At 29.8% G+C, this 27,295-nt stretch overlaps 4 protein-coding genes and 1 long non-coding RNA gene across 17 annotated transcripts in view; 2 read left to right on the top strand and 3 right to left on the bottom strand.

Annotated features, from left to right (window-relative positions):
* Positions 1–804: 804 nt before the first annotated feature.
* LOC149890703 (uncharacterized) lies at positions 805–7,441 on the bottom strand. 5 transcript variants are annotated; one of them, XM_090083023.1, is made up of 12 exons: positions 6,017–7,441; positions 5,190–5,786; positions 4,074–5,044; positions 3,689–3,981; positions 3,397–3,609; positions 3,063–3,302; positions 2,882–2,958; positions 2,543–2,748; positions 2,025–2,354; positions 1,757–1,912; positions 1,341–1,536; positions 805–1,239 (listed from the first exon to the last, which is right to left on the bottom strand). In XM_090083023.1, the coding sequence occupies exons 3-12, from the start codon at positions 4,998–5,000 to the stop codon at positions 929–931; spliced, it is 2,949 nt and encodes a 982-aa protein (XP_089939149.1). In that variant the 5' UTR covers positions 5,001–5,044; positions 5,190–5,786; positions 6,017–7,441; the 3' UTR covers positions 805–928. The 5 variants fall into 5 exon arrangements, 4 of the variants coding, with proteins under 4 accessions (XP_089939149.1, XP_089939148.1, XP_089939151.1 ...); XM_090083022.1 differs by having other exon boundaries at positions 5,190–5,871; positions 6,017–6,054; XM_090083024.1 differs by lacking the exons at positions 805–1,239; positions 1,341–1,536 and having other exon boundaries at positions 1,777–1,912; positions 2,025–2,128; positions 5,190–5,871; positions 6,017–6,054.
* Positions 7,442–8,321: 880 nt separating this feature from the next.
* LOC145186878 (uncharacterized) lies at positions 8,322–14,788 on the bottom strand. Of its 2 annotated transcripts, XM_090083026.1 has the most exons (9): positions 14,470–14,788; positions 14,207–14,371; positions 13,775–13,938; positions 12,616–12,726; positions 12,186–12,332; positions 11,452–12,106; positions 11,124–11,365; positions 10,412–10,587; positions 8,322–10,063 (listed from the first exon to the last, which is right to left on the bottom strand). In XM_090083026.1, the coding sequence occupies exons 1-9, from the start codon at positions 14,573–14,575 to the stop codon at positions 9,283–9,285; spliced, it is 2,547 nt and encodes an 848-aa protein (XP_089939152.1). In that variant the 5' UTR covers positions 14,576–14,788; the 3' UTR covers positions 8,322–9,282. The 2 variants fall into 2 exon arrangements, with proteins under 2 accessions (XP_089939152.1, XP_089939153.1); XM_090083027.1 differs by lacking the exons at positions 13,775–13,938; positions 14,207–14,371; positions 14,470–14,788 and adding an exon at positions 13,019–13,767.
* An 86-nt stretch (positions 14,789–14,874) lies between these two features.
* On the top strand, positions 14,875–17,531 carry LOC145190382 (uncharacterized). Of its 6 annotated transcripts, none has more exons than XR_016451105.1 (5): positions 14,875–15,416; positions 15,579–15,729; positions 15,884–16,192; positions 16,305–16,539; positions 16,654–17,531. XR_016451105.1 is itself a non-coding variant. In XM_090083028.1 (4 exons), the coding sequence occupies exons 3-4, from the start codon at positions 16,321–16,323 to the stop codon at positions 16,957–16,959; spliced, it is 525 nt and encodes a 174-aa protein (XP_089939154.1). In that variant the 5' UTR covers positions 14,875–15,729; positions 15,884–16,192; positions 16,305–16,320; the 3' UTR covers positions 16,960–17,531. The 6 variants fall into 6 exon arrangements, 4 of the variants coding, with proteins under 4 accessions (XP_089939154.1, XP_089939157.1, XP_089939155.1 ...); XR_016451104.1 differs by having other exon boundaries at positions 15,884–16,175; XM_090083028.1 differs by having other exon boundaries at positions 14,875–15,729.
* A 5,183-nt stretch (positions 17,532–22,714) lies between these two features.
* The window catches only part of LOC149890704 (uncharacterized), a 34,701-nt gene continuing 30,120 nt past the window's right edge, over positions 22,715–27,295 (bottom strand). For both annotated transcript variants that reach the window (XR_016451107.1, XR_016451106.1), the window contains exon 4: positions 22,715–22,912. This is a non-coding gene — a long non-coding RNA (uncharacterized LOC149890704). The remainder of the gene's footprint in view (positions 22,913–27,295) is intronic.
* On the top strand, positions 23,239–26,418 carry LOC149890705 (uncharacterized). Of its 2 annotated transcripts, XM_090083034.1 has the most exons (5): positions 23,239–24,196; positions 24,433–24,531; positions 24,653–24,812; positions 24,884–25,054; positions 25,176–26,418. In XM_090083034.1, exons 3-5 carry the CDS (start codon positions 24,686–24,688, stop codon positions 25,319–25,321), a joined length of 444 nt encoding a protein of 147 aa, XP_089939160.1. In that variant the 5' UTR covers positions 23,239–24,196; positions 24,433–24,531; positions 24,653–24,685; the 3' UTR covers positions 25,322–26,418. The 2 variants fall into 2 exon arrangements, with proteins under 2 accessions (XP_089939160.1, XP_089939159.1); XM_090083033.1 differs by lacking the exon at positions 23,239–24,196 and having other exon boundaries at positions 24,328–24,531.

The raw sequence follows: 27,295 nt of genomic DNA on the forward strand, positions 1-27,295 counted from the left end.
TCTTTAGTCTTTAATGAAGTACCTCTTGCTGTTAAAAGTGGAAATAATTCTCTGAATTTGGCCCAAGCAGACCTTACGCTCGCCAGGACTGTGGCAATCATATAAGTATCACATAGTAACGCGACATAAAATCACAAGTTCAGGAACTAACTCATCGATAACGCCAATGTTTAGGAGCGGGCTTGCTTCACGCATCCATCAATTTATTCTTGCGTCAGGGTTTCTGCAAATAATAAAAATTCCAAGAAAAAATGTTGCCGGTAGACTATATTTACGACTATTTAACCCATCAATATGTGTTTTTCATTAATTACGAAATGCTCTTTTCACGGTAGTTTCGCAATGGACATTTATTATGCGCAAGCGCATTACGTAAAAATAAATTGTGCATTTAAAACTGTTTTTCCACTAGCCTCGAAAACGGAGAATTTAAAGGTATTTTCAATCTTTCATATATAGGATACTTAAGTATTAAATCTCACTAATGAACTTTTTTTTTTATTAACATACGTTTTTGTAATTAGAAAAAATCAAAAGTAACAAAAAATATGTCACGCCTGAAGCTTTAATTTACCTGTAAAGTTGACCGAGATTTCATCGCGGATTTTACAACCATTTTTATTCCTTAATAAAACCTACGAAGATCGATTTTTGAAATATAGTATTATATATCATTGGAAAGAATAAAAGTTAAGCTATAATATCTAACACAGCATTTTTACCAGTCATTTTTTTACATAAAGATGTGCAGCTAAGAAGATGAATAATATTTCGATATTTTTTCACTAATCGTAAAACAATATGGCTGACTTATTTCGACAATATCTTAAAGTAACTTTACACAAACATATTAAATATATATATTTGTCATAAACTTTACAACTTTGTTATGCAAAATCATTTTATTATACATAAAACATAAAATTTATTATGCAGTTTTCTTTCTTCGAGGGATGATGGGCGGTTTTAATGACTTAGCCATTATGTTATTTCTTATGAAATGGTCTCTCATAATACTTTCTAGTTTTCGTATACCAGACATGCTCGAGTATATTCTTTCGATATTATTAAATTCTGCATGTATACTCTCACCACCTTGCTCTCCATATAATCCAAGACCTACTCCCCATGTGCTCAAAAATACTCCCATGTGATTCTCTAACATATGCATTTTGGGAGTTATTGATTCTTTTGGCCAAGTGCTTCGAAAAAACTTCATTAATTCACATACTGCTATTTCTACAAAAAAAACTTAACTAGTAAATGTAAATAAATAATGGAAAAATTTGTCTTTAAACAATAATTTATTAAATACTTCTTATAATAGTCAATAAACTTACCAAAACTCTTGATTTTTTCTTCGCTGAATAAATGACATGAGTTCATTTCATTGTGACACTTAGAATAGTTGTTAAACAAAATATTGAATTTTCGTTGTATGTTAATCGCCTCTACATGAATTGGATGTTCTTGATATTTTATATGATTGAAAACTACTAGGGGAATAGAGTCACATAACTTTTTTATGTTATCAACCTGAAAAACAAAACAAAAATCATTTGTGTGACAAAAGTTTTTATTATATGCATAGGCTTTATATGCATAAATACGTATATGGATTGCAATATATTTGATCAGGAATGTTAATTGGAATTTATAATTTAATGTAGAGATTGTAAAAACCTGCATAACATGCATAACAAATTTTAACAGATTTTATTTCATGAAAATACAGATTTATATTTTCATACCATACCTTCAACATTTTATGAACATGATTTCCTATGAATGAGCAACTATGATATGCTTGACGTTGCACTCCACACGACTGTAAAACAGATTCAATTTCTTTTTTTATTGGCCCAATTCCTTCTAATAATTCAACTTTACAGCATTCTGCAATTTGTGCCTCCTTAAAAATTAAATATAAATATTGTACAAAAAATCCAGATAATACACTCCATAAATTAAAAAAACAATGCTCTAAAAATAAATAATTATTTCCAGTACTATTTAATAAATACTTTTTCTATTCTCTTTGATCTTAACAGTGCAATTCTCTCTGTGTACATTAACCGCAAGTAATCTGAATTTTCAGGGTTACGAAGTACTTCAATGACACTTGTATCTTGAATAAGAAGAATTTTATTATTTATATCATCAATCGCATATTTTAACTGGTTTATCTCTACTTGCTTTTCAACATATTTGTCAAATTCACTTGAGTCAAGGCGTTTATCATTTATTGCAAGAAATCCAGCTAGTTTGATATCAAGAAGATGACATTCAGTTTCTAACATGTGAAAAAATTTTAGAAATATTCCCAATGAGATGTGGAGAGCTGGTATTGCTATCTGTAAAATGATTTAAACAATCCCATATTAGTTAGGTGTGTTATAAAAGATATATATATATATATATATATATATATATATATATATATATATATATATATATATATATATATATATATATATATATATATATATATATATATATATATATTATATGCATTTAAAGTTCGACAACAATTTATACACACCTGTTCAATTGGTACATCAAACAATGGCTCATCAATTACATTATTGAATTTTTTTGCATTTTTAATGTTGCCTCCATCATTTTTAAATCGTTTATAATCTGATTTCAAAGTTTGAAGCGTTCTTAAATTGATTTGTCGATGCCGATCTTCAGTATTCAATTGCATTTCACTTGATGTAATCTCACAGAATAAGCAGCAATGACGACCTGTTAAATAAAATTACATAACTTTTATGTTCTTTTTACAAATAAGTTATTTAATTTTTATAATTTTTGCAATTTCATTTTTAGTAATTTAATCTAGAATACAAGCTTAGTGAATACAAAACTTAAGACTGACCAGTTGCTCCTGTGATGCCATAGATAGCACACAGAAATACATAATCACCAAACATAAACACTCGCAAATTCTTATCCCTAAAATTACAATTTTTAAAATTGATTTAAAATTTTTTTTTATTTCAAACAATATTTTTATAAATCGAAGAGCAAATAAATTTTGGAAATATTTAATTATTAACCTCCATTTCATTGTTTGAAGCTGTCTAATTTCATCTATGTGTCTTGAGAGCCCAATTTTAAGGTTTGCTCTATAGTCTTTGGCCTCAAATATATTGAAAACTGTTGTATTATTCTTAGAATTAGGTTTAGAAACATTAGCTATCTGATAGCTCATTTTAAATGAACCACCTCCATGGTCGCCACCAACCTTTACATGTATTTCACTAGGATTTATCTTTTCATACGTTAGTTGGTTATATCTACGATAATAAAGAAGAAATTGTTTATTTATAAAACAAAGAATAGAATTTATACAAATTATTTACAAAAAACTTAAACATATTTTGAACTTACTTTTCTAATTCATCCAGTAACTTGATTAAATGGGATGGTAAATCATTAATATATGCTGTAGGAGTATCTTTTATTTCAAAAGTTCCTTTTTCATTTTTGAATTCAAACAGAAATTCTTTGTTTTCAACAATCAAATCATCACCTGACCAATATTTTGAAACTTTTTGCTGATTAGAAAGTGACGGTAGTTTGACATTTTTTGTGTGGAAAAATCTGAAATAAAGATATTTATAAATAAATATATATGTGTGTGCAGAGCCGGATTAACATCCTCGGGTCTCGAAGTACTTACCTAATCATTTTTTTCATCTTTTCCCAAGGTAAACCACAATCTGTCTTTAGTGATACAATATCTTCTGACCCTATCTGAACTTGGGGGATGTTTGCTTTTTTCAGTATATCAATTTTATCATTTTTACTAAAAGAATTAAGCATAATTGCTGCTTGATTTATTCTTGCTTTTTTTGCTGGTCCTGCATTTTCAATAAGTGATTGGTGTATTTGATTTTGACGCCTTCTAATAGTTTTCTGGCTTATACTATTTGAAGTTTTATAGATCTTTGGAGTCACTTTAAACTGTATAGCCTGTTAAAGATCAATTATCCAACTATAAACTATTCTTTAAACTATTATTTTTTTATATTGAATATTTTAATTTAAAAGTAAAAATAGCTTACCCGCGGACCACCTGAAGGGAGTTCAAAGGAATGTGATTTGTTTTTTGCCATTTTCAATTTTGCAAAGTGAGCAAATGCATAGCCTAACTCTTTAGGGATTTCACAATTCTCATTTATTTTATATATCTCTGTAACTGTCAATGAAGAGCTAGACAATGGGGAACTATATTGTGATTTGTTTCTAACTTTGCATGTTTGTTCATGTTCTTCTTTATAGCTTATATTTTTTGCAGTAAATTTTTCTTTGCATGTATTATTACAACATTTTATAATTAAATTCTCAAGTATAGTTTGCATTGATGTTGCCTTTAAGATACTACCAAGAGTTATATTAGAGGAACATATTGTGCATTTAGTTTCTGTTTCTAATTTTCCAATTATGTTTGGAAAAATGCATGTTGCACAAAACAAATGTTGACAATTATTAAGTAATACAGGCTTATGTAACAATCTTTTACAAATGTTGCATAAACATAAATCTTTGTGTGGATTATCAGCTACATCGATAGAATCATGAAATAAACGAGGCAGTCCAGAAAAACTTTCCATTATTTTAAAAATTGACTCTCTTGTCCAAACAACTTTGTCATTTAATGGTGGTCTTCCACACTGCTTTTTTTTCTTCCTACCAGATTTTTTCAAAAAGCATATGCATCTTTCAACGAAACAAGTTTGTGGCCATTGACTTAAACTGAAATTAGAGGTTGTTCCTCGCTGTTCGATATTTCTCAAGTGTGTGTAGCATTTCATGCAAATTTTAGGTGGGTGGGTGTCCATTCTGTCTTCTTCTAACTCAGTGAAAAATGCCCGATCAATTCTAATCTTTATATTTTTTGTGTTAATTGGATCATTGCCGATATAGTTTCCACATAGTCTGCACAGTTTCATAAGACATGATATGTGGTTAGTAGCAACAACAGTAGACATTTTTAGATTGGATACCGTACTTCTTTAATCCAATTATTTGATAACTTAAAAAAATGACTGGTTAATAAGATTAGTGTTTTCTAATAGAATTTAGATGAGAGTTTTAGAAACCGTTTAGTTCTTGCTTTCAAAAATTGAATTAAAAAAGTTAAAGAGTTTAGAAAAAACATAAAATTTAAAAAATAATACTCTTTATTACAGCTCCTGAAAGTTTGTTAAAAAGCAATCGAATCAAACTTTTTTTTAATTATCCATAATATTTTGTCATTTGACTATCTTATGTAACTTTGCAACACTAAAAAAAACAAAATATAATAGTTTAAAAACGTGTTCCTATTTTCGGTATCTCAAAGTACAAATCAAAATAATTGTAAATATCGAGAGGAAAACAAAAAATCTCCGGAGACGCATGCGCACTATAAATGTCTGTTTGGTATCAAGATTAAAACGACCGTGTCTTCCCATTGAAAACATAATAATTAAACGTTTCTTATTTTATAGTTATAAGAAGAAATACATGAGCCGAAGGCCCCTAACCTCTTTAAAAGGACTCTACACTACAGCTACATTTATTATCATTTTATTTTAAAAAAAGGAATGGAAAACAAAATCGATAAATTTTTTTACTTTTATTAAAAAATAATCAGTTTTAATTAACTTTGTATACAATTGTAAATATACTAAATATACAAATATACGTGCTTTTGACGGCACCACTGCACCCACCAGTTCGTTTCACTAATATTTAATATGAGCTCATCTTCAGCTTCTAAGAATATCACCAGGCTGTTAAAATTATTAGTAAAATCATTGACAAAGTAAGAATTAATCAATTCTTTACCTAGCATCTCGAAATAACGACCTTTTTTAGCTGTAAGAAAAGAATTTAAAAAATAGCATAAGATTAATAAACAAAAATAAATATTTGATTATATAATAAGATCAATTATAATTATAAACGACTGATTTATAAAGATTATATAGATTTGATAAGAAACAAATAATAGTTTGATTACCTTTGCTTCAATATTGAACAGAGCGAGTTCATCGTCTTGTTTAACGATCCTAAAATTATTGGATTTTCACAACTTTGTTATTGCAGTGGATTTGGCCAAAACATCAGCGTCACATTTTTTGTTAATGCAAATTCGGAAGATACAAAAATTCAGAAAGTTGGAGGGGAAGGGGAGTGAGTGAAGGCTAAAATTAAAAAAAGAAAAGATTAAAAGAAAGTTAAATTTATAAAAGAGAAGCAAAAAGTTTGATAAAAAATATCTAAATAATAAGTAGTTTTAAAAGGTTTTTATATATAAATATTCAAATGTAAAATAAAACATATTTCATTTGACGCTATCTTATTTATCCCTATCCTTATCTTTCCATATGTAGTATTTGATATATGACAAATTTATAATTTTTATTGCTTTGATTAATTTATTTTTAAAAGTCTTGGATACGTATCTACAATACGAATACGCTAATGTAGTAGTAGTAGTAGTAGTAGTAGTAGTAGTAGTAGTAGTAGTAGTAGTAGTAGTAGTAGTAGTAGTGTCGTTTCACCTTCGTTTTTAAAGTTGTTTCTAGACTTTTAAAAAGGCTTTTATTTACTCCACGCGGTCTTTCGAGCAAGGTTTGCAAGCCGATTAGAGCTGATAAATTTTTAGTTTCAAGAGGAATTGATGTTGTTCATTGTTTAAAAACTAAAATTTGTTTGTTGTTGGTTGTTTTTATTTCTCTAATTTTTATAGCCTGTTTTATTTTTTTAGAAGAAGTTATAGTGACTGGTAAAATAGTTTCTTTTTTAGTACAATGTTTCTTTTTTAGTAAAGTATTTCAGTTTTGTCTTTAGTCTTTTTAGAACATTTTAAGCAAGTATTGTTTTATTTTTTAGAGCAGTTAGAAGGAGCTGAAGGCCTTTTTAGTAAGTTCAAGTTTATTTATTGTATATATTAGTAAGTTTATCTATAGATTAAGATTAATGTTTGTAGAAGGATTAATGAGAATACAAAAATTTTTTAAATAGGCAAGCTGACAGCGACTTAAGTAAGTTTTATCATTTAGATTATATTTGAGTATATTCTATTTAATATGCTATCAGTTCAGAAAAATAATCGAATAAGAAAAAAATCGAAAATAAAAGCTTTTGTTGGAGTAAAAGTTCTACAATCAAGATAATGATTTAAGGAATAAATTAATAAAGTATAATATGTGTCATAAAAAAACAAATTAACACAAAATGGTAATTTAAACCAACAGAAAGCTTTTTATGTAAAAGCTTTTTGTATGTAAAGTGTTCTTTTGCTTATCTTCTCGCTTACGATATTTTTATTGCTTATATTTTTACGTAAAAATTCTTAATTATAACTTTAAATTATTACTTTATAACTTTAAATTATTAAATATATATTCAATATGAATACTTTAGAATTCTGCTCATTTAAAATATACAAGTAAAAAGCAGATATATAAAAATACTTATAAGAACTCAAAATTAAGAGCGAATAAAAATAATTCACTAAACTGGCATCTGCTTCAGTGTACCATATCATGCATCTTTGTGAAAAAGTAATTGTTCATGACATGCAAAGTTTTTAAAAATTTATGTGGCTATGAAAATAACCGTTTTTAAAGATCTTCACAAAGCATTTTTGGTTTCATTTCTAAAAAAAAATGTTATAAGTGTTAATAGCTGATACTTTGTGCATCAAGCTCTTTTTTTTTTAAGAGATTTTATTTTCAAATTGGTTACATTTTCTCTTAAACATAATTATTAATGTGTTAAATTTATATATTTGTGAGAATCCTGCAAATTTCATTTGATGTAAATGCAATAGGGCTTGGAAAAGAGTTGTACAACTAAATTAACCTCTAGAAATGTTATGTAAAAAGTAATATCAATATTACAATACCATTTTCTCTCATTAATAGAAAAGCACCTAAAAATGCATTTGTTTTTCATACAGTCTTTTTTTCATACGATCAAAGTTTGTTTCTTACTTTATATGATATATTCTAGAGCAATCTTGACAATTCCAAAGCTCATCTTTCTTTTCAAATGCACTCTGAGGTATTCTTTGACATTCACGGTGAAACCATTTTTTACAAGTAGAACACTGAGCCATTTGCCTAAAATAAATAGCAAGCATATTTTATAGGTTTTTTCTTCAAAGTGTTAATGCAATGACAATAACAATGAGAAAAAAAAAATGATGTTTTTTAGAATAAGATAACTTTTAAAACATACCTTTGAAAATATAGTAAACTTGTCCTAAGAAAGCTTATCTTAAATAAATCTTTATATTGAATAATATTTATAATTGATTTTTATTTTTCATTTAAAGTAAAAAGTACTTAACTACAACCATTTGAAAATAAACCTGTTAAAGATGTGTTCATCTTCATGTGTCCAAAACATACGACATGAGCAATGTAGAAGAATGCGAAAGTTCTTTGCTAAATATCTTCTAAACAAAGAAGGATTTTCAGTGAGTGGAAATACATCTAACTGGTTGTTTAATATACAGTTCAGGAGATGATTTCTCATTCGCCCTTGCTCAAACATCATGCTAGTGGAAGGTATTTTTTTTTTCTCAAGGATTTGTCGAGCCCAGGCAATTGCATACAGTCCGCAATCAACAAAATTAGTTTGTTGTTGAACAGGTAAAACTTTAATAGAAATATACTTTTTATTGCAGTGTAAAATAGAACAAATTTGCTTTTTTGTCTCAACAGAAATAGAGCCGTGGAAAAGGCTGTCAAACAAATAAATCTCTCCTGGCTCACAACTATATGTGCTCACACAAACCCAGTGGAGATTTCCATCGTGTAGAATTTGAACAAAAGGAGCAGACTGATGCATATTAAAAGCATTAATTTTTCCCTTTAAGGGATCTTGTAGACCAACATCAATATCTAGCTGAATTAACATCATTTGTTGGCTAAAGTGAATAATGTTATCATTAAGCATTTGACAATTATTAATTTCAAAGAGTTCAGAATCTCGAATAAAAGAGGATTTGAGACTTTGAATATGCTGCAGCTTCTTTTGAAATCCATCATCATGAACTTGGCTTATAGTGGCTCTGCTATGTTCATTGCTTTTGCCAGTTTCAACTTCTTCAACTGACACATTATTTAACTGAACATCACTTTCAACAGTAAAGATTTCACAATTTTCTTCAATTAAGTGATCTGTTATAATTTCAGAATTACAAGGATCTTCCTTTTCAACTTTCAAATACATTTCTGTTGAAGCTTTATTTTGGTCGTATATCACACCAACTCACTTTAACTTTCTTTTGCGTCTAACTGGTAGATTAAATGATTTAGGTAACTTTGTTACAGATTTGCTCCAGTTTTCTGGTTGAACTGTTGGATGTAAAATAATACCTTTTTCAGTAGGAAGACTTTCAGCTAAGGCAGTTTTAACTTTAAGTAGCTCTTCAAATAAATTATCTAATGCTGTTTGAGAACTACATAGATATGTCAACTGTTTAATGTCATTCAATAGTTCTTGACATGCTTGCAAAGAGTGTCGGCTAGTTTTCAAAGTTAGATCAATGTTGGTTGATTCAGATTTTGTTTGCAATGCTGTATCACTATTGATAATTTCAGGAGAAATATCCAAAGATAGAGAAAAACCTGGATTTTCTACAGCAATTGTTGGACTACTTTCTTCAGATTCTAAATCTAGAACAAAATAGGGAGAGTCTCGGTAAGCTGCACCTAAATCAAACCAAGAAAGATTTTGCTTTTTGAAAATAGCAAAAAAGTGCTTGCATAGATATGCACTACGGAACCAAGATGGACAACTACAAGTTGGCAAATGTTCTGCATCACCAAGATAACATTGGTATATAAGCCTACTGTTAAACTGAAATGATGGAACGCTATAAAGTTGGTATGTCAAAGCAGTTACTCCTGATAAATCCACACCATGTAACTTGTCAATCATTCTCATGCAATGATTAACCAAAGGTCGTGGACGATTGGTCAAATAATTAGGAATATTTTCATGGTATTTTCGATACGATGAGTTAGCTCTTCTGTTTTCATCAACATAGCTAAAAATATGATGATTGCTTTTTATACACAAAATAAAATTCTGCTAATTTAACTGTTATTAACTATTCCAAGACACCTACAGTATTGGTAACAGTAAATATTATGAATAAAATTTTATAAAATTCTGTTAACAAAATATGGATAATATAAGGATAGTAAACTCAAAAAGGATTCATGAAATAACTAATTCACTTTAATTTAAGGTTTACAACAAACGGTAACTTAATAGCGAATGAGGATATTTACTATTGTTATTTTTATTACTGTAACTATTATTATCATAAGCAATATATACAAACACACAAATATTATTGCACAATCGTTAGAATTAGAAAATTTTGACTAACCTGTCATACTTGTGTGGAAGAAATTCTTCAATACAAACACTAAGCATAGCAGTAAGGGAAGAAGTTTTTCTTCTTTCTAAAAAACTGTATTTGAAACATTGATTTTGCCGTTCAATTCCATTGTTAGTATTTACATTAAGCAATAATCGATCTTGTCGATAGGCAAACACCCATCTCTGAGAACAAGAAAAAAAATAGAAGATAATTTTTAAAAATGTTGCAAAATCATTTTTTTAGATCTAAAAAATGTTACCTGCTGCATATGGCACATTGCACAACATGGACTCAAAATTCACAACATTGAATGAAAACATGTAAACATAGAAATTAATGATACAACTTGTACCTGTACATTTAATACTTTCTTACCTTATTCTATTTAATAAAATCTTGAATGCCATACAAGATTTTATTATAAATTGTGGCGGTGCTGTGACAAGATCATTAAAAATACTAAGAAGTAGTAAATGATACCTTTCTTACCTTATTTACCACTGTTTATAAGATTTTAGTATCATCACCAGAAAGTTTTATTAAAATTATTTCTTAGCTTTTTTTGACAAGTGCCATAGTAAATGACATGAAAGTTATTAGTAAAAGAATCAAACATGACTTAAAAAAAACCTAAACCGGAATCGCACTTTTTAAAAAAATTCACAAACAGATCAAGTTGTATGTAGAATCCTTTTATCTTTAAAACATTAGTACTTACCTTTTTGATACAAAACCAAGTGTTTTTTAAGTAGTCTATAAGCTTTGGATAATTTTTATATTTATAAGAATCTTTCAATGCCTTTACAGCTTCTTTACAATTTGGAATTGTTTTTGCATGAGCTATCCGACAGAGCATTATCTTGACATCATTTTTTATGGTGGAACAACCGTTAATGGATTTGGATAGCCATCGCTCCCAAGCTTGCTCTCGATGAAAATCACAGATAAATACACTACATTCTAAGGTATTATAATACATATATTAAAGAACTATTTTTTAACCTAAATAAACTTCTATACAAATAAAATACCATGAAAAGGACTACCTGGAAACACAGATTCAAGGGCGTTTATTTCTTCATTTGAATAGTCAGTCATAAAGAACTTTGGTTGGAATGAAGGATTCCATTTCTTAATAAATACCAACGCTTCTGTAATTGCCTCTGTCGTTTCATTTTCACAAACAAAGGTGGCAACTATTTGATAATCTATGTTTGTTTTCACAACCAAGAAAAATAGAGGTAGAGCATATCTGGTGGTTCTATATGTAGCATCAAGAAGAGCTAGCTCGTTACCATACTGTAAAAGTAGCCTTCTTTGCCATTTATTTTGATAAACAAACAATAAAGAATTTTGAAGCACTGGATCATTGTCCATTGAACTTTCACCTTTCTGCCGAAACTTTATACAAGATTCTTTAAAGTTATCTTCCCATTCTGTAATCTTTTTAAGCAGACAGTCTTGGTCTATTAAAGAATGACGAAGCTTACGCCTAGCTTTCATCATATGGTTTTGGATGATCTCATCGCGTGGGAAAAAATGTTTATTTGATGTAAGTGGGATATTAGAGGAACTAAAACCTATGCTAACAAAGGTTTCAAGATGCCATTTCATCTCTGGAACAGTATTTACACCAACTCCAACTAGTTCACCAATTTTAACAATGAGCTCATCTGAAATTGGCTGAGTGAAACCTGCTGCCTTTAAAAATCAAAAGTTAATGGTTTAAAAAAGAGTCATAATCAAAGTTATTCTTAAAATCTTATTTTCAAAAACTTACATCACCAACAGGATGATTTTTGTGAACTGATACATCAGATATTCTCAAAATATACTTTCTACACATAACAATATTTCTGTTTTCAGTTAAAGCCAATCGCAGTTTTTTTGATGCATCTTTCCTTAGTCGTTCTGAATCCCTCTCAAGCTTTAAAAAAAATGTGTCAAAAATATTTATAAACAAAATAATTGAAATAACGAACATAAAGAGAAGCTTCATTAACCCATAACTGCCAGACGTGCTTAAAGGGTCATAAAACTATGGATGTTAGTTGCAAATTATTTTTTATATTTTTATCACAAATATTTTATTTCTAAATGCTTAAAAAAATATTTCTATAGATTTATATAACATAGAAATTGAAATAATTAATAAACATATAAACATTATAAAATACTACTGACAAAACTTAAAATTATGAAAAAAATACCTTAAATTCTGGAAACTCATAAACCTCCTTTATGTAAACCTTGGCAGGACAATCTAACTTCTTTGTAACCTGCAGAATAGTTTTAGGTTTTTGGAAAGAATGGTCTGCAGCCTAAATATTTTAGAAATAATTTAAATAAAATTAAATTGAGTGCCTGGTGCGGCACTACTTCATTAATATCAAGAATATATAACTTCATTTTTTCAAAAATTTAATTTTTAAAAAACATTGTGATATTTTTTTTTAAGATTATGTAATTCATGAAATTAATTACTAAATATTGAAACTTAAACTTATAATAATGTCTTTTAAATTAGACTATTATACTATTTGCATAATAATTAATTTATTTCCTCAAGTAAAATATATTCACACAAATGGAAGCAATCATTACAAACTTAACTCAAGACAGCAGACAATATTACAATGACAATTCACCAAGATGGTTGAATATGCCTTGAGACATCATAAAACACAAATAAAGTTTATGCCTACAAGACAAAACAAAATATCTCTTGCACATTCAGGGTTATCTTGTGATGTAACTTTAGACTTCCAGTATTTTCAAAATTATTTCTGTTGATGGTCTTGAAAAATCCTAAATCTAAACTCCAGCTGTTGTTTTAAGTTGTTGTTAAATCTTAACTCCAGCTGTTGTTTTGTTCTAAGATCCAGCTGTTGTTTTATTAAATTAATGAAAAATTAGAATACAATTTAAAAATTTTCTACATTTTATATATTAATGTCATTTTCTCTCTTTTTTTTGATTGCACACAATCATATGAGGGGAGATTTCTAGTTTAATGACCAATGATACATTTTTTAACATTTTCTTGATGCTCAGTGGTCTCTGTCGTTTTAATTAGCATTAACCAAGTTAAAAGCTCTTCCACTGCACTCTGTAATATGTCTGTTAATTTTTCTTGAAGCACCTTAATAACTAAAAAAATAGTAAAACTGGCAGTAGTAAAAATCTGAAATTGTATCAAAGAACAAAACTCGGTATTTAGTTATAAAGCCTTATGTATCCCATATGTATGTATCCCATATGCATGTATCCCATATCCGAATTCATGTCCATACATTCACCATAAAAACTTAGGATTATCATTCTAATAAATTATCACTTAATATAAACTTAAAATTGTCAAAAACTTACTGCTTTCTCATTTTGTTTTGTTCTATACTCTGCCTTTAGTTTAACATTTCTATCCTTCCCTTGATGACAGTCAAGAGTGCGATGAGATGAAACAATAAATGGCACTCCAGTGTATGATAACTCTTTATCTTCAAAATATACTTTATGATTTTTCTTCATTAATTCTATATTTAAAATAAAATATTCTTTATAATTTCAATATCATTTTTTTCTTTTTTGTACTTTATAACTATAGAATAAATAAGAAATTTAGTTTAAATTAATTTATTACAAAAGGAACGTTTTTTGCTTTTTTTTAGTTTATCCATTAAGCATAGTTGTAATTTATGCATTCTGAACTTAGTGACATTTGATATAATATTTGTTAATAAAACACTTAACACGGCAATGTTAAATATTATTATAGCAACGCAAAAATATTTTTTTGAAAACCTTCTTTGTTCTTCTCCATTACTTTAGAGTATGCTGCAACAAAATGGACTGTGTTAAATATTTGATGATCTTTAATTTTTGAACAAACATCTGCGTATGATGTAAGAATGTGCTTTTCTTCGAGAGTTTCAGTAGCATTTAAAGGTACACTTGATATTAGTGGTTCTGAATATAGAATAGAATTTGCAATACTATATTATCATAAAAGACATTTATTATATCGTAGTCGAGGGAAACAAGTTATACTTTATTTATAACTTTACCTAACAAATCTTTTTGATCGATAAAAGAACCATTCTTACAAACATCAAAACTTCCAGAATCAACCAAAAAAACATCCCCATTCATTTCAATATTAGTTTCAAGCATTTTAATAAAAAACTTAAGTTTTTAACTTTAACAGGATTGACTACAATCTAATACTCGTTTTTTTTTATTTTTATCGGCTATCGTCGTTTTTTGTTTTAAATATTTTCCGGAGTCTGGAATTTTCAAATTCTGCGAGACGTCCTTTTGAGACTAACTAAAGATCGCTAACCAAGGTGCAGCTAATTTATTTATTCACCGGCAGCCGATATAGTGATATACAATAGGGGTATTCAAAAGTTAGGTCATGGAAAAAATTTCACTAATAATTAGACAATTTTTTGCGGACTATAATAAAGAAACGAAAACGTTTTTTTTTTTATTATTATTATTTTTTACCTCGCGCTGGCCTCATCAAGTTTTCAAAAAAACTTTTTTTTTATAGATTGCATAATATAAACTTTTACTATTATTTGTATATTATAGTATTTAAAAGAAATTTACGGGGGAGCCCACCCCAGTCAATTTCTTTTAAATACTATAATATACAAATAATAGTAAAAGTTTATAAAACAAAAATTACAAAATTCAACAAAATATAGTTAACTAGCTGTAATTAGCAGCTTCATGGTCACAAAACAGTTGTTCTATGGCATCAACATCAGGAAACAAGTCAGTGCTGCAATCTGATTCAGTGTCCATTTCACAGGATCTGAATACATTTATACCTTCTATTTCAGGAAACTCTTTCAAAAGCTGAACTGGTGTTTTCTGCTCAGCTGATTTATGGTAGACAGCTTTGGTCTTTGAGGATTGCACGGTCCAGCTGTTTTTGAATTTGAGCAGCATATATATAGAATGTACATAGAATGAAAAATAAGATACTTGATGAAGATTTTGAAAAGTTAAAAAAATTTTTTGCAGTATTATATTAACCACAAAGATGACAAGCTTAAAATACATTTTGATAGGAAAATAATAAAGTATTTAATACCTGAGCACTGTGACAAAGTGAAGGACAGGATCTGTGTACTTATAAGTTTTAATGGTAAGAATTATCTTCTAGGTGCACCAGGTATTGAATCTGGCACTGGCCTAAACCAGTTTAATGCAATCAGTGAACTTTTGAAGGAGATGGACATAGCCGACAATGTGCACACTTTATGCTTTGACACTACCAGCAGCAATACTGGAAAACTGCGTGGAGCTATATACAGGTAAATAAAAATAAAAATATATTTTAAAAATCTTATTACTAACTTTTTTGTTTGAATTTTTAAAGTGCAATAACAATTATGTAAGGCTACAGAAATATTGATAATAATTTGACTGTGGTAAATATGAAATGTAAGAACGCTTTGTACTTTTAAGATTGAGATCTGACTTTGGCAAGCTCTTACTGATGTTGGCCTGCTGTCACCACATAGAAGAGGTCCACATCAATCATTTTGAAAAGGCTATTGGTTGCAACGCCACTTTTGGTCCTGAAAATCCTCATTTTAAATTGCTTCATAAACAATGGCATTCCATTGATACGGAAAGTTGCCAGCTAAATAGGTTTGAATGGAAATCTGTTTGTGAAACTTGGCTAGAAGCTTAAGCCATTGAAGCAAAAAACCAACTAATGGAGATAGTAAAAACCAAAGCTTTTAAAAACTCAGAGGTTAGTTTAAAAATATGGTAAGCAGACATTTATTAAAACTCTGTGTAATTATTTTTATAAGCATTTTTTTCATTGCGTAATAGTATTTAGATTTAGGAAACATTCAATAAAAACATAATAAACTTTTAGACTGGTAAGAAGAGAGATGACTACCATGAGCTGGCAGAATTATGTCTTATGTACCTGGACCCAAGCTTTATCTGCAAGTTTAAGAAACCTGGTAAAAATTCTATCTCTTAAAGATTTTGTGCAAAGCCATATAGATCTGGATTCAGCTCTCATCACCAGGATGGGCAAGTTTATTGCTATCTTCTATGCACCCAAGTTTCTGACTAATGAGAAGCCAGACATTGCTCCATTACAGGTATTTAAACAAAGTACAAGCATTAAGTTTAAATACAAATTTATTATTACTAAATTTCATGCATTAACTGTAAATTAAAAAAATTACAAAAATATATCATTTTGTCTTTATCAGGACTTGAATTCTGTTTGGAAGATGTCCAGGTATGTTGAGGATGAACCTGCTGCAAGTGCAGTTTTTAAATTATGGGGAAACCATAGCTGGTACCTGGATCCAACTGTTGTTCCAATTATGCTGGCAAATTCAGACGATTCAGTTACTGAACAAGAAAAGAAGAGGATCGCCAAAAAGCTCTATAACATACCCATACCAAATGATTATGACATGGATAGACATAACAATAAAGGTTTCTTGCCTGAAATAAAAGACATGTCTGTACTTGACAAGCGGCCAGAACTGGTTGACTTTATCACTGCTTAATTGTGGCTAATTTTTGAGATTTTAGGCCATGACAAAACCAAGTCCATATGGATGATTTATCCAGCTAGCTCCTGGAATATCGATTCTGATTATTTAGAGTTCCAGTCTTACGTCAAAAACTTGGCTGTCGTCAATGATTGTAGTGAGAGGGCTGTAAAGCTGGTGCAGGAAACAGTGTGTCAAGTTAAGTCTGAGCATAAGCTGCAAAAGCTGCTCAAATTCAAAAACAACTGGACCGTGCAATCCTCAAAGACCAAAGCTGCCTACCGTAAATCAGATGAGCAGAAAACACCAGCTTAGCTTTTGAAAGAGTTTCCTGAAATAAAAGGTATAAATGTATTCAGATCCTGTGAAATGGACACTGAATCAGATTGCAGCACTGACTTGTTTCCTGATGTTGATGCCATAGAACAACTGTTTTGTGACCATGAGGCTGCTAATTACAGCTAGTTAACTATATTTTGTTGAATTTTGTAATTTTTGTTTTGTAAACTTTTACTATTATTTGTATATTATAGTATTTAAAAGAAATTGGCGGGGGTGGCTCTCTCCCCCCTTTCTTTTTTTTTAAGGCGAGTAATCAAAATACACTGTTGATTATTGTGTCTATAAAGAATTTAAGCATACATAAAAAAATCAAAGTTCTATCTACATTAGAAGACCCACCGCCAGAAAAACGTGGATTTCATTGATTGTTTAGTTGCAACGAGTAAAACAGGTCAAAACTTTTATAGGTCTAGCGCAATGTATCAAAATTAACCTACAATGATAATTTTTGGTATATATCTTTTATATAACATAAACATTCATTTGTTAAAATAGTATCCAGTTTTTTTTATTTATTTCTCGTTATATTATGCAATCTATAAAAAAAAAGTTTTTTTTGAAAACTTGATGAGGCCAGCGCGAGGTAAAAAAATAATTAAAAAAAAAAAGAAAACAAGAGTTTTTCGTTTCTTTATTATAGTCCGCAAAAAATTGCCCATTTGTTAGTGAAATTTTTTCCAAGACCTAACTTTTGAATACCCCTAATATACAATAGGGTGCCCCACTTTTAGCCTGACCAAAAAAAGTTCAAATGCACCCTATCTCAATTATCCTTATTTGGTCCCAGGACACACCAAAAAAATAGTGATATACAAAATGATGATGGCCAATGTGGCAAACAAATTTATTAATGTAATTTTATTCATGATCTGTTGTACAAACTTTAAATTCAAAAATTAGATTTGAATTCTGTAGTATAATACCGAGATTACCAAGCAATTTTCAGAAAAAAACATTTTTGCCGAAAGATTTTGATAATTTCAACGATATAAAAAACGAAATAAATCATTAAATTATTTTTGCTGAAAGAAAGACGAATAAAAAAAACTGTGGAGGTAGTGCAAGCTTTTCATACGGGAATGTTTATGAGATTTTTCGCCAGATGGAATGTTTAAAATATTGTCAATTGAATGTTTACAATGTTGTTTATCGGGATTTTTTCTACAAGATCAAGAAGATGATCTGGATTAAGTTAAGGCAATCAAAAGCATGATCTTGGGGTAAGTGATTTCTCTGTCAGAAAGACTGTGATGAAAGCTGGGACAGTTTTTGGCTGGACAAATAGATTAATGCTCAATGATCAACTAGAGGCCTCCAGGTTTAAAAAGTGTAAAAAAGCCTATCTTAAAGAAGAAGACACCAATTATCCTCATTTTAGATGAAAATTATTTCACTGTTAATCCGGTCTCAAATTCCAGTCACGATCTATTTATCTCTCCTTTAGAGATCAAGGATATTCCAAAAAAGTTCTAGTTTGCTGTTCAAACAAAATATCCCTAACAGATTATGATTTTTGGATTGGTCAGTTAATCATTAAAACCATTAATTGCTCGCTGATTACCATTAATGGCTTGCTGATTACTTGAAATTCTGGTTTTGATCCTTTTAACTTTAGCATCTCGACTAAAATTCAAGCACAAGCTTATAAGCAACAGAACCCTAACACCAACTAATCAGCTCAATATCTCGGGCCTTGACTGGGCTAACAGGCAAATACATAAAAAAGACCTACTTAAAGTTCTGAAGAAGTGCTTCAGTTAAATCGATGTAAACTAAACCTTTTTGGTATGTTTATTTAATGAAATGAAAGATACTTATGGCTAAAATTTCAGGTGATCAGCAAGCCATTGATGGGTAGATTGACGTTGTAATACGGAGTCCCATCTTGCATGAAAACTTAATTTGCAGGTTCAGGATATATTTGCTGGAACGCAAAGAAGAACGTAGGTCTTTAGTGCTCTTTCAGTTTAGACTTGGGCCTCCATTTTCAGCCCAGAAGGTAAAAATACATATTTTTACTATCCAAACTGACTAATCCAAAAATCATAATCTGTAAGGGATGCTTTGTCTGAACTGCAAACTTAACCTTGTTTGGGATATCCAGACAAGGTCACTTTTGCATATCTTGTAATCGGCACCTGTGCTTCAAAGAAGCATTACGTGGACATCTTGTAATAATCTGAAGAAGAAGAATTATAGCATATTAATATTGCTATTAATATTCACTTATTTGCAACAACAATTACTCAAGACAATTAACTATAACAACTTCTAAAACACAATATCGTGTTTAATAAATATAAACCGGATATTATATTGAATATCAAAGAGATTAAAACAATTCAAAAAATCACAAATCAGTTCAAAATTAATTTTTACTTCTTAAATATTTAATAAACTTCTTAAATATTTAAGTCATATTTGTTTTACAAATAAATAATTTATAAAATACAGAACTAAAGTATTTTTTGAAAGTTTTCATACACCGTTTTCAAATTTTAGCTACGTTTCAACCAATAGAAATACGACTAACAAATCACCCAATCATAGGTTTAGTCAAAAGTAAGGAAAGACTAAGTTTTTCCGAACGTAACGATTAAAGAATAAAATTACCTGCTTTCGTAAAATTAACCAAACGCATTGATTAAACTGTAATAGTGAAATTCCGAAGAGTAACTGGTTTAATTTACAGCTTCAAGTAATTTGCTCATAACTTAGGAAAATCAATTGATTTACTCAAAATTTCCTTAAAAAACTACGAGAGCCATTATTTAACTTATTACGATCCTTTCCCGTTAAATTGTCGAAAATTTCTGACGATTGAACTGACGATTTTTACAATAATTAGTTTCAAACTTTTTTTTAGAAACCCATTCGTTTTGGAAACCCATTCGTACTATTAAAGAATGTTATATACATATATACATAGCACAGCTCCAATTTAATGAAACTGTCATTAAAATGTTTATAATTATAAAATGTTTATAATTATAAAAAACTTTAAACTATTCTTCATCGTCTGTCTTTTCCTCTTAATCCGAGACCTCAATATTTTTTTTCTTCCGAGTCATCAATTGGAACCTGAGATACCAAAGGAAAAAGCATCTGGATGTTCAGCTGAACAAAGGCCAGTCTCTGGGCTGTCAGGCGTAAATTTTGTTCTTTTTTGGGTGATTATCATTCCAGCTTGTGAAAAGGCCCTCTCTGAGCTTGATGATGTGGGTGGAGTACACAAGAATGCACGTTCCAGACTAGCAAGCAACGGTAGATGCTTCTCATTTGATCTCCACCAGTCCAGAGGGTCAACCTTAGTAAAAATTTTACACAAATTTAAAAATGAATTTTAAAAACGAGCACAAGCACAAGTTATCAAAAGTTTCCGTCAATAACTAATTTTAATGTTTGAACTAGTATGTTATCATCAACATTTACTGACGAAATGTTTTGTACTTCTAATAAGAAATTATCATTTGATATCTTTTTTATTTCAAATTAAAACTTACGCCTAGGTAAACTTTTGAGAAAGCAAAGTATCTTTTGAATTCTCATTCTAATGGAGGGTGCTGATCCTCATTTTCAGGTCCAGTTGAGAAAGCCATCTCAACCAAATGCATTCTTATGATTTCATCAATGTCCTTTTCTTGGCTTGTAGCTCAGCATTAATATTGCTGTTCTTGTTGTCAAGGCGATCATGGTAAGCTTTTGTTGAAGTGTGTTCTTCAAAAACCTTTTTCACCAGTGCATCCCTTTCATTGCTGATGATCAAGTCCCGTCTTCTATCGCTTCTGGAAGTTTGCCTTTTTTAGAAATGAACCTCTAAACAGGGGGTTAAACAAGTTTCCGATGTCGCTTACGCTTCTGTTTTAATGGCTCCCTCAGGGAATCTCTTGTCAAGTTCCTCTTTGAGACCATTGCACAATCGGACCATCAGGATCTTCACCGATCTTTGCCTGCTCAATCTTTCACCTAAGGAAGTTGATGTAGAGAAGCATTTTGCGAATGCAAACTTTTATGTCCGTTGAAAGACTCTCTGACATCTCCCTGAAACATGACAGGGCCATAAGTTTTTTTTCAGAAGGTTGAACTCATCAGTAGTTGACACATTCTCCCATCCAAGAGTGTTTTGTTTAAACTGTTCCAGAAATCATCACCTGATGACTGATCCAACGGTTAGCAACCGGGGCAAGGATAACCATGTACTTGTCTTAAAGAAAAGTACTTATTTCAATCAATTTCGTATTGTTATTTTTTTGTTAAAAAAATTAAACTTTTTCAATTTGTTTTGTAACTACTTTAAACCATTTTCTTAGTCCTAACTAACAATAGTTAGCTTCATACTCTGCAAGAAGCTGCTGCTGTGCTAGAGGAGAGTGATGTATCCTGGTTGTCACTTTCGTCCCGGCATCAATAGCAGACTTCAAGACATCAGCCTTTTCAATGGAGTTGCTGAGGATTGTGTTCAATTTGTGATCTGCACATTGGATTTAACCTTCGTTTAGTGATTCCACTTGTAGGGAAAGGGAGAGTGCAGTTTTAATGTTGTATGCCTTGTGAACTACTGCAACTCGACACTGCACTGAGTTTAAAGCTTTGTTACACTCGATTAGTTTATCGAGGTATTCTGCTATGTTTTTGCCAGTGTGGTGTATCGAAAAGAGACTGACACTCAGAACCTACCTTCTTAACTTGAACTTACTATTGATGTAGTGCAAGGTTGTCACTTGATAGGCATCAGCGTATCAACTGACATCATTTATTTAGAATATAAGATATTAATATAATATTGTAATACATTAACATATTAATTAGAATACTAATAAATAATACTATTCATTAGAGCGAGAGGTCTGATGATCCAAGGTTAGAGCCATCTGCTTGTAGTTGGGCAGTTCTTCATCCAAGGCGAACTTTCATGGTTTGGTATAGCAATGGTAGCTTGTACCTAGAATAGAATAGAAAAAATCATTTTGACTTAAAACTAAAAAAATTGATCATCAATTTTAAGAGTGACGAATCCTGGCTGTTAATTTTTTTTCGTCAGTGATAGAAATTACAATTACTTATTGTTAGTAATTGAGTTAAATAGGTTCAAATCTTACGTCAATGACGACTGTTAATACTACTATTAAACAACTTTTTAAAGTACTTGGCAAAAGAAGAAGAGTGTTTCACGTTGTACTTCTTACACATGATGCCCATCTTCTTGGAAAAAGCAGGTGTGTTGACAAGGTTAAAGAACAGGTTATCACTTGCCAACCATTCCACGATTGCCATATCTCTTGTAAGCCAATCATCTGAACGAAGAATCCACTTGTTTGTGGCTCCAGCATGCTTCCACTTCTTACCACGGTAAGTATCTTTAACTTCAGCATTGTTGTCGAAATTTTGCAGGACTTTCTTTGCAGGACTTTCTTTGCTTTATCTGCTCTTTCTTCTATTTGGAATTGCTTCCATTATTCCGGGTTCTTATGCTGAAAGTGGTATCTGATACTTGAAGTGGTGCCCTTTACCATTCCAAGGGTGGTTTGCTTACCCTCAGACTCATATACCTTGCACTTAGCCTTGACCTGACCACTCTCGTTACAAAACCATCGCCATATGGGGAATCTTGACATGCTGGTGACACCTGGAATGTAGAAATTTTGTTGAAAAAAATGTAGTTAAAATTCGCAACTGACTAATATTTACGAATCGTAAATAACGATTAAAATTAGAGCTGTTTACCGCAATATTTCGTACAATTCCGGAAAAATAAAATTCTTGCGGAAGGATATTGAGAATCAGGAAATTTTTTTTTTCGTACCGAATTTTACGAAACAAAAAAAACCGTTGATGTTCATTTCGCAAATGCTACTTACGAAATGTCGCCTTTCGCAAGTTGAATTGCGAAATAAAACTATTTTGCTACATACGAAAGTAGCGCTTACGGAAGTCGCACTTGCGTAACGAGCTCTTTCGCTAAACGACGTTTTGAAGTCTATAACAAAATTTTGTCGGCCAAACGGATATAATTGTAAAAAATAAAATTTTTATATACCAAAAGGTTTATAATCAAATTTTATTTTCAGTATTGCAACATATGAACATTTTAAGGTTTTTTTTTTTTGAAATAATGATAAAAAACCAAATTTCTTTCGAAACGAAACTCTTTCGCACCGCAACTTACGAAACGGTTCTTAACAGAAAAACACTTGCGAAACGAGGCTAATTACAAATATTTAATTACGTTTTATGAATCAAATACGTATAATTAACTAGGTAACTAAAATACTAACTATTTTAAGTATAGTGCTATTGATAAGTTTCAGTTAGTAAATTTTTATAAATAAACCTAGACTTTCATAAAATATACTAAAAATGTCTTTCAATGAACAAGAGTTAAATAATGAACATAACTTGAACATCATAAACTTTCCCATTTTGGGGGAAAAAAGAAAATTTACAGCATGTAAGTCATTTGTTTGGGATCATGTAGATTTGCTTCAAAAAAAATAATACATTTGTAATATGTCAACATTGTAAAATGAAGTATCCCGAGGACAATAGTAAATGGAAAATAAAATGGTCCGGCAATTCCACAAGCAACATAATTTGGCACCTAAAATCTGTTCATAAAATATTTGGACCATCGAATTGTAATGTCAAAAGACAAGAACTAGATGTTCTTTACGATTTAGATTTGGAAAAAAATGAAGAAATAGAAGTTGATGAAAACAGCTACAGTAATAAAAGGTTTACATTGAAATGACAAGAAGTTATAACTGAGAAATTGCTTGATTTCCTTCTCAAAGCCAATATGCCGATGTGCCTTGTAAATCACCAATCATTTATTGATTTTGTTAAAAGTTTAAATCAAGATTACAAACTGCCTCAACGACAAACAATATCATATACTTTAGTTCCGAAAATGGTAAGTATTTTTTACAAATATATATATATATATATATATATATATATATATATATATATATATATATATATATAACTATGTTATTTTAATTATGAAAGAGTAAAGATAAATGTACAAAAAGATATGAACGATTTATCATATGGTTCGCTCACACACGATATTTGGACTTCAATTTCGCAAGAAGCCTATTTAAGTGCAACTTTTCATTATGTTGATAAAAGTTATCGTCTTTGTAGTCGAGTTCTGGGTTTATATCACTTGACCGAATCACATAAACTCCATACATCACTTCAAAAATCAAAGAAATATTACAAGAATGGAATATCGAAAATAAGGTACACAATTATAGAAAATTAACCCATAGATTGCAAATGCAGTGAAGGCTTGTAGAAACCTACATTTTTTTCAAATATATCACAAGAAGAGTATGGATTATAAAAATTTTTTTAAATTTAGGCTCTATACGCTGTAGCAGACTCTGGATTTAACATGAAAAAAGCTTTCACAGATTTAGATCCTCTATTAAAATATTTTCCATGCGTTGGTCATAAAATAAATTCATGCGCAGTCGATTTTTTTAAAAAATTTAATATCAAACGATATACCAACTGTAAGGGTATGTACTTTTTTAAATTATTTTTAGTATTATGTTTATTATTGTTATAAATAAATATTGTAATGTTGTAGGGAGAAATATCATAAATATAAAAAAGTTTAATAAAGATGACGAATTACGAACAATCGAGATAACAGAAGCTGAAGCTCGAAAATATGAAGAAATTAATTTACTTAAAGATAAACTTAATAGCTCGATTGCAAAGTGCAAATCATTAGCTGGTTTATTTAGACATAGTGAAGGTAATTATTTTATACAAACTTTTCAGAATTAATGTTTTTGATATTGTTAGAGCATAAATTATTGATTACATTATTCAGTTCATTATTTATTATTATTTAATATCTCTATATTAAAATATAGGATTAACGAAAAGACTTAAAGAAAAACAAGATATATTACAATATGACGTAAAGATGAAATTAGTGCAAGATGTTAAAACAAGATGGAATTCAACATATGATATGCTTGATTCAATTTTTTCAAATAAAGTGTTTTATTATCTATGAAATATGAAAATGGTGCTGAATGCATTTTTCAATATGTGCCTTCAGATGACGAGTTTATAATAATAAATGATTTTTGCAATTTGTTTGAATCACTAAAAGATTTGACAATAAGCTTAAGTGGTCGAAATTATCCTACAGTTTCTTTACTATTTCCAGCTGTTTACAGTTTATTGAATAGTAAAATAACTAATATGGAATTCTCTGCAGATCTAATAGAAGCATTAAAATTTCAGTTACTAAATTCTTTAAAAAGTCGCCTAAATTATATTTTAACTGATGATATTTTTGTGGCAGCTACTTATCTTGATTTTCGATATAAAAAATTTGAATTTGTGGAAGATATAACCCAACGTCTTGGTTTAATAATTCGAGCAAAAAATTTTATTAAAAAAATGTTAACACCGCAGATGCAACAAGTTAGTTTGTCATCGCAAGATGCCATTCATTTAACACCATCAATTCCATCAAACCAATTGTCGAATAATGCGAGTAATGAAAATGCACCAAGACATAAAAATATTACTTTTGTATCACGATTAACGGATAAATTTTTAATAACACCATGTACAAATCTGCTTGTGGATCAAATTCATCAAATAAACTTGGAATTCGAAAAGTATGACAGACATTTAATGATGGTTAATGAGAGAAACAAATTAGCTATAGAAGAAAATGGGTGTATGGCTTTTTATCAAACAGAAGGTGACACCTATAAACTTATAACGCTAGCTTGTAAAATGATTTTGTGCTTAAGTGCAACTTCAGTTGCATCCGAAAGGTTATTTAGTGTAGCAGGAATTATGCAAGATGAACAAAGAAACCGGTTACATCCCATGCTTTTGAGTATGCTTAATTTTATAAAGTTTAATATTATGCAGAAATATTAATTTCAACTTTCAATTAACTATTAACGATTTTTATACATTGATTTTAGCAACACTTTTTATTATATTTGTCAAATAATTATCTTACTAACGAAATAATTATCTTAATAACGTAATAATTGTTTTAATAACGCAATAGTTAAACTTTTACTAACATGTTAACATTAAATAACCAAATCTTAAATTTTAATGAAAGATTTTTTATTGCAGAAATTGAGTTGTTTTGAATGAGTCGGTGTAAAAAATGAGGTCATTATCGAACTAATTTTTAATGTAAACTTGTCAGTAGTGTAACTCAAAGCAGTTTTTCTCCTGTTCCTTTCTTTATATTCATTACTTACCCGAAGTTGTGAGAGAGCAGTAATTAGTCCCTGAGTCAGTAAAAAAAAACGGTTTTATGCGAATAAAAATCCGTAATTGGGAAACAATGCTTCAGTTGAAATAAAAAAAAAAAGACATAATTTAAGTACGTACGCTTTAATTTTGATCCTCCCCTTCCCCTCAATTTTCAACATCCCAGCGTTATTGGGACTATACAACCGCTGAAAGTTTTAAAGCTCTAGCTAATTTGGAGAGCAGTAAAAAATTAGTTGCAAGATTTTGCAGCAAAAAAGCGGGTACGTACAATACAACCCTTTCCCGGGTCTTTGCCCCTGGAAACAATTTTAACATAGAAGCTCACCAGGACTCTACAAGCACTGAAAGTTTCAGAGCTATAACTAGTCTAAAAAATAGTGATAAATTAATAAAAAATGTAATGGAGCCAAATATTTTTTTAAGATTTTATATATGAGAATATAAATAGTAAACCTCCATTTCTGCAAAGCCAAAGACAATAAACAACCGAAAGTCGGAAGTGAACCAAAGTCGGTACTTGATAAATATTAATGCATATAAACACTGGCATAGAGACAAAACTAACTCAAAGTTTCAGTTTTTTCTAATAAGATTTCAGCTGCGTCAGGCCCCCTAATTTCTGTTTCAGCGCCCTCCCCCCTCCTAACTTAGAAGTACATATATATGTATGTATGTATGTATATATATATATATATATATATATATATATATATATATATATATATATATATAT

This window comes from Hydra viridissima, unplaced genomic scaffold (genome assembly GCF_058129835.1).
Source record: "Hydra viridissima isolate aposymbiotic clone 2 unplaced genomic scaffold, HvirCarnegie_v1 scaffold_3, whole genome shotgun sequence".
Lineage (NCBI taxonomy): Eukaryota > Metazoa > Cnidaria > Hydrozoa > Anthoathecata > Hydridae > Hydra > Hydra viridissima.

Coding starts and splice junctions, on each gene's coding strand:
- LOC145190382 (XM_090083028.1), top strand. CDS start 16,321: ATGACTACCATGAGCTGGCAGAATTATGTCTTATGTACCTGGACCCAA. Junction 16,540..16,653: donor CAGACATTGCTCCATTACAG/GTATTTAAACAA, acceptor TGTCTTTATCAG/GACTTGAATTCTGTTTGGAA.
- LOC149890703 (XM_090083023.1), bottom strand. CDS start 5,000: ATGTCTACTGTTGTTGCTACTAACCACATATCATGTCTTATGAAACTG. Junction 2,749..2,881: donor TGGCATCACAGGAGCAACTG/GTCAGTCTTAAG, acceptor TTTATTTAACAG/GTCGTCATTGCTGCTTATTC. Junction 2,355..2,542: donor TTGATGTACCAATTGAACAG/GTGTGTATAAAT, acceptor ATCATTTTACAG/ATAGCAATACCAGCTCTCCA.
- LOC149890705 (XM_090083034.1), top strand. CDS start 24,686: ATGAAAAAAGCTTTCACAGATTTAGATCCTCTATTAAAATATTTTCCA. Junction 24,813..24,883: donor ACGATATACCAACTGTAAGG/GTATGTACTTTT, acceptor GTAATGTTGTAG/GGAGAAATATCATAAATATA. Junction 25,055..25,175: donor TTTATTTAGACATAGTGAAG/GTAATTATTTTA, acceptor ATTAAAATATAG/GATTAACGAAAAGACTTAAA.
- LOC145186878 (XM_090083026.1), bottom strand. CDS start 14,575: ATGCTTGAAACTAATATTGAAATGAATGGGGATGTTTTTTTGGTTGAT. Junction 14,372..14,469: donor CGATCAAAAAGATTTGTTAG/GTAAAGTTATAA, acceptor TTCTATATTCAG/AACCACTAATATCAAGTGTA. Junction 10,588..11,123: donor CTTGGTTTTGTATCAAAAAG/GTAAGTACTAAT, acceptor TCTTGTTCTCAG/AGATGGGTGTTTGCCTATCG.